At 38.6% G+C, this 5,976-nt stretch overlaps 1 protein-coding gene across 1 annotated transcript; it reads left to right on the top strand.

Moving 5' to 3' along the window:
- Nucleotides 1-1,585: 1,585 nt before the first annotated feature.
- irx5b (iroquois homeobox 5b) lies at nt 1,586-5,324 on the top strand. Its single transcript, XM_073832194.1, has 3 exons — nt 1,586-1,983; nt 2,644-3,049; nt 3,806-5,324. Exons 1-3 carry the CDS (start codon nt 1,765-1,767, stop codon nt 4,339-4,341), a joined length of 1,161 nt encoding a protein of 386 aa, XP_073688295.1. The 5' UTR covers nt 1,586-1,764; the 3' UTR covers nt 4,342-5,324.
- Nucleotides 5,325-5,976: the final 652 nt, after the last annotated feature.

Below are 5,976 nucleotides of genomic sequence, written 5' to 3'. Positions count from 1 at the left end.
GATTCCTGAGCGCATCAAGTCAGAGCGGCGGATCTCGGCGCTCAGAGGATTAACTCACCTGCGTCCTCAAGCGACGCCACACTACAAAAACGCAACGCTCCATTCATAAACAACAAAGCGGCACAGGCGCGCAATATTGACAATTATAGAAAATTTCACTCTTCTTCGAATAGAGTACAGAACTCCATAAAATAAACGTTTATAATCGGTTTCTAATGTTGTCGCGTCGATTCCGTTGCTTCCAGTGTACATTTGAGATATTTATAATCAATACCACTTTTAAACGGTAGTTGATTTTGCATTAAAATCATATTTACTAGCCTAAACATTGAATAAAACTGGAATAATCATACAATAATCTATAATCCAAGCAAAGCATGCATTTGAAACTCTAAGCAATCAAATATGAATGTGACCCTGGACCAAAAAACCAGTCATAAATAGCACGGGTATATTTGTAGTAATAGCCCAAATTATCATTTTTTTCCTTTTATGCCAAAAGGATAAAAAGGATCTTATATCATTAGGATATTAAATAAAGATGTTCCATGAAGATATTTTGTAAATTTCCTACAGTAAATATATCAAAACTTAATTTTTGATTAGTAATATACATTGCTAAGAACTTCATTTGGACAACTTTAAAGGCGATTTTCTCATTATTTAGATTTTTTCGCAACCTCATTTTCCAGATTTTCAAATAGTTCAAATATCTCAACCAAATATTGTCCTATCCTAACAAACCATACATTAACGTGTTTAGGCTATTCAGCTTTCAGATCTCAAAACATCTAAATTAAAAAAATAAAAATACCACTATGACTGATTTTGTGATCCAGAGTCACAAATGATAATAAAACAGATATAAATAATTCGTATTAAAAGCGCTCTGTGGGGGCGTTAACACAGTCTAAAATTCTCCCGCCCAAAACAGTCAGGCTGAACACAATTGGAACAGAACCGTTTAAAGGCCGTTTTTTTTCAAAAAGAACAAGTTCATAAACAGTTCAAAGCTAAAAATACACTGGTAGACTAGGTCTCAAGACCTACTTTCATGAGGTGAATTGTACGGCAAATGCTAAAAACAGCACGTGTCGCAACTGCCAACCGTCAAATACCATCAAAACAAGCTCTATCGCACATTTAGAGGTTTAAAAACATCTCAGAATGACTCAAGAAAGTGCACTATTGTTTTTAACTTGACACAGCATCTTAAAAATTCAGCGGTGAGAGATGTTGAGAAAAAAGAAAGACTCCACACAAACTGCGCTAAAGATGTATTAAACAATTTAAAAAGACTGAACGCAAGAATGCGTCGCGTGTGAACGGCCCTTATGTCAGGACCAAATGAAGGGGATAACTTGTGAATTTGAGTGGGCGCTAAAAAGAAAGTGTGTGTGTGTGTGTGTGTGTGTGTGTGTGTGTGTGTGTGTGTGTGTGTGTGTGTGTGTGTGTGAGAGAGAGAGAGAGAGAGAGAGAGAGAGAGAGAGAGAGAGAGAGAGGGGGGGGGGGGGGGGAGAGAGAGAGAGAGACGGGCAGGGAAACTCAGTTTGAGCTCTTCTTTCACTCTCCTTGAGGAAGCGCACGGAACTCGAGACACTCTTCTACCCAATTTACCGAAGACTGGTCATGCGAACGACCTTAATTTAATTTCCTAATATCGGGAGTTGATCAGCTTTGAATCTTTGATTTCTCTTTCGATGGCACATAGGATGAGTGTCTTGGCTCTTGGGCTGGTGAGGAGACTGTAGCAGTAATCAGGTCATGGCGTTTCCACAAGGATACTTGTATCAGTCCTCGCTGTCTCTCTACTCGTGTCCTCCGTACGGCTCCAGCGCGATCACGGGACCGCGGACGGATGATCTGGGACGGTCCTCTAGCGGATCTGCTTTCGCCCCGTACGCGTCCACAGCCTTCACAAACACAGCCTTCAACTCACTCCAGTACAGTCCCGAATCCACAGCCCCCTTCACTTCGTATGGGGTGAGTTTCATTCATAATAAAGCCCAAGGTTTATCTTTACTTCAGCAGTCTGGGGGTTTATTATTATGATCATATTATGACAGTGGCCACAGTTGAAAATTTGTATTATTTATTCTCGCTGTTAGAATTTCACTTTGATTTTCTGTGTTGCGCTTCAATAGAGATCAAGTGTTTTCTTGAAGCGAATAGTTTCATTTGCCAAATATATAAAACATTTGTCAAAAATAAATTAAATCAAGTGTGTTAAGCATTTTGACCAAGTTTAGCGATAACATAATAATCAAACAAACGTAGTGAACAAACGCTTTCAAAATAAAGTTAACGAATAGCGTTTCAATCGCGAAATTTACATTTTATTCTTCACAGTATTAATTTTCATTCATTTTTACTTACGCTTATCTATGTTTAAATGTGTGTGGTGAGGTTTCATTTGAACTTAGATATGATCCGTGTAAATCGAATATTTTGAGTGTGATGAAAGTTCATTATTATTATATAATTAAGTTAACGAAATATTCCAGAAGCACCCTGGCACGTCAAATTTTTAACAGTATTGTAAGTAGTGCAAACGGCAAGATATCGGATCATCATAGAAAAAAAAAGATAAGTCTGCTGTGCTTTTCCCCTTTAAATTGTAATCTTTATTAATTCATTGCCCAGGGCTCCCCATATGACCATTCTCCAGGCATGACTGGCTCTATAGGCTATCATCCGTACGCCGGTCCCCTGGGCCCGTACTCGTTTGGAGACCCCGCTTACCGGAAGAACGCCACACGAGATGCCACCGCCACCCTGAAGGCCTGGCTCAGCGAGCACCGGAAAAACCCATACCCCACGAAAGGAGAAAAAATCATGCTAGCCATCATCACCAAGATGACCCTCACTCAGGTGTCCACCTGGTTCGCCAACGCGCGCAGAAGACTAAAAAAGGAGAATAAAATGACATGGACGCCACGAAACCGGAGCGAGGATGAAGATGAGGAGGACAGCATTGATTTAGAGAAAAATGATGAGGACGACGAGCCGCTCAAAACAGCCGAAACAACACAGACGACCAAAGATTCAGGTGCTCATCCAATCCCTTATGTCATGTATGCGCATGGTTGTATTGTTATTTTATTTATGGTATTAACATTTTTATTTTAAATAAATACGTTTGAATAAATGTTTAATTACAAGTAAGGATGTATGAGATGACAAAAAGGTGAAAATGCAATATCATTATTGCACAATGCATTTTGTAAACAACTAATTATTTTCAATAATAACAATACTTATAAAATTCAAGAACTTCTGAGTCATGAATCATAATGAGTTTCCACAAGGTTTAGATCATTTTCATTAAAGAAAAACGTATTAAAATAAGCATTTTGTTAAATAAATAATAATGAACCATGACAAACAGATAAGAGGGTCTACAAAGATCCTCTTTAAATTATAATTGACTGTTTTACGTTTTCTTATCACATGCTTACAAAATAACCCCCTGTATGTTGGTTACACCACATTACCTTTGATTTGGAGGACAAACGTTTAATAACAATATTTTAAAACAAATGGGGGAAAAATATTTGCAGCCTTTGATTTAGACTTCGTTTTACAAACAAGTTTTTACAAACCTATTTGTTGTATTTTTGATAGATTTGGAGGAAAAATGCCGTCATTGTTCCGTAGTAGCCTATTTATATTCTTTAGGCTATTAAATAATAATAATAACAACAACAAACGTTGTCTTTTAAAAGCTTTTTCGCTATTTTACGAATATTGTATGTTTCTAGCGTGCATTTCTAACACTAATACGCCTATTATCGTTTGATCGCAGTTGTCGAGGACTGCACGGAAAACCGCACGGAAGATCACGACGACGCGTCGGATAGTGTCATCATCGACTGTGGAGATGAAGAAGAGGAGAATCGGACGGTGTCTGAGTCTCCGGTGCCCACGACCTCCTCCCCCCAAAAGGAGCTGAGCGAAAGCAAGAAGCCCCTCAGTGAGAACTGCAAACCCACATCTGTCATTCATTCTGCAAACCCGACCCCCAAACCCAAACTGTGGTCCCTAGCCGAAATCGCTACGTCGGATAAGGGGAGTGACGAACCGTCACAGACATCAAGGGCGTTATCGCCCGCCGGGTCACCAGCGCAATGCCCCTTTCCCCCCAGACACTTATACTACACAAATCCTTTCTACGCGGGTTTCACGAACTATGCCACTTTCGGACACCTAAACGGCGCCGGTTCAAACTCGGCGCATCTGAACGGAATTAATCAGGCTATGTTACACAGACCGAGAGACAGCAAACTGACTCTGGAGATGTGCAAAGAACTCACCTTCGAGCACAAGAGGGCGAATATTTAGTGCTTTTATTTATTGAAAAGATTTTTCAGTATTACGAATGACGAAAAGCCCAGATAAAGCGTTCTGTATGAACTTTACACAAAGCAAACTTTTTATATTTAATAGGAAATGGTATGGAAACATTCTTTTCTTTACATATCTATCATTTATTGTGAGATATTTGTGCAAAAGGCCAAAGTACTAATTTAAAACATTGTGTAATTCCCATCAGCTGTTAAAATTATTTCAGGTTTCCTTGTTTTAACAAGCCATTTTTGCTAGATCTACACTCTTAAAAATGTTCTTCTCTTTTTGTTCCACAAAGAACTATTCAGTCAAGGTTCTTTGAAGAACCATTTCTTTCTTACCTTTTGATAATCTGAAGAAACCTTCTTCCGCCACAAAGAACCTTTTGTAAAATAGAAAGGTTCTTCAGATGTTAAAGGTTCTTTATAGAGCCATTTAGACAAAAAAGGTTCTTCTATGGCATCGTGAACCACCTTTATTTTTAAGAGTGTAGCTACTTGGAACATTTTGGGTTTTTAAGCAAATTTGGCAAAGCATATTATAGAATCAGTGGTTTAGTTTGTGGCTAGTATGTTCTCTTCAAACGTTAAATACATAAATCATACTCATTTTATTAAGAAATGTTGAAATGTAAGAGTTGTTTTATATGCCTGCAGAAGAAGAACTATATTAAGCGTCATCTACAGGGTTGGCATCAGGTCCAATATCATGAAATTCTCTCCCTGGTCTGAAGACATCAGTCAAATTTAGTATCTGCGATTTTATATTCTTCACATATATTTCGACCAATTATGGATTATTCTATCATCTGTTCTTTGCAGAATGGTGTGCAGTGCCTTCCTGATTTGCTCACAACTGTGCTACACCTTCATGGACTCAAAGAAAACACTCAATAACTGTAACACTCGCCTCCTGGGCATAATTCAGTGGATAAATTGTAAATTTAAATAGCACAAGTCAACATTTATTGCAGGGGGATTATGGGACAGTGCTCTTAAGTGGAGGAGATATTAAATTTGTGCTCCATAAAGCATCTTCTCATGAAATGTGTGTTGCTTTTTTCCTGCCATGCGGAAACAGCGAGGGGCTACAAATGTTCAAAGAGCATTTTAAAAGGTATTAAACGTGTAAATTCAAAATTTAGTAAACTCTTTGCAAGAAAGACAGGATTACCACAGATTGCCCATTTCTGCACGAATAGCGGAGTCCGACATCAACAAACATCAGAGAAGCGACTCGGGCCCCGTGGCTTACAGGGGTAATACAAACGTTTTTGTACACAAAACCATGAAAAGAGGCTGCTAGGACTTGAAAAGCTCTCTAATCCCGCCAGTAAATTCTAAGTTCGGGTATATATTTATACTCGGCGCAATGCTATTTCACAATTCACTGAATTCAAAGCTTTGTAACTGAAGAAGCCCTGGCAAAACTATCCAAACTATCCAATCATCTTGTGACCAATGTCACATTCAACGCAGTCATTTTATCTTTTTATTGCTTTACAAGAGGGTTTTAGGGCCGCTGGAGATGAGTTTTCGCTCTGTCTCTTTTCCAGACGTGTAAACACAAAATATCACTAGTAATTGCTGTAAAATGGCTTCTGACTGCACAGCTGATGCATTTGTTTCT

Source organism: Garra rufa, chromosome 25 (genome assembly GCF_049309525.1).
Source record: "Garra rufa chromosome 25, GarRuf1.0, whole genome shotgun sequence".
NCBI lineage: Eukaryota > Metazoa > Chordata > Actinopteri > Cypriniformes > Cyprinidae > Garra > Garra rufa.
This window is presented reverse-complemented; position numbering and strand designations above follow the sequence as displayed.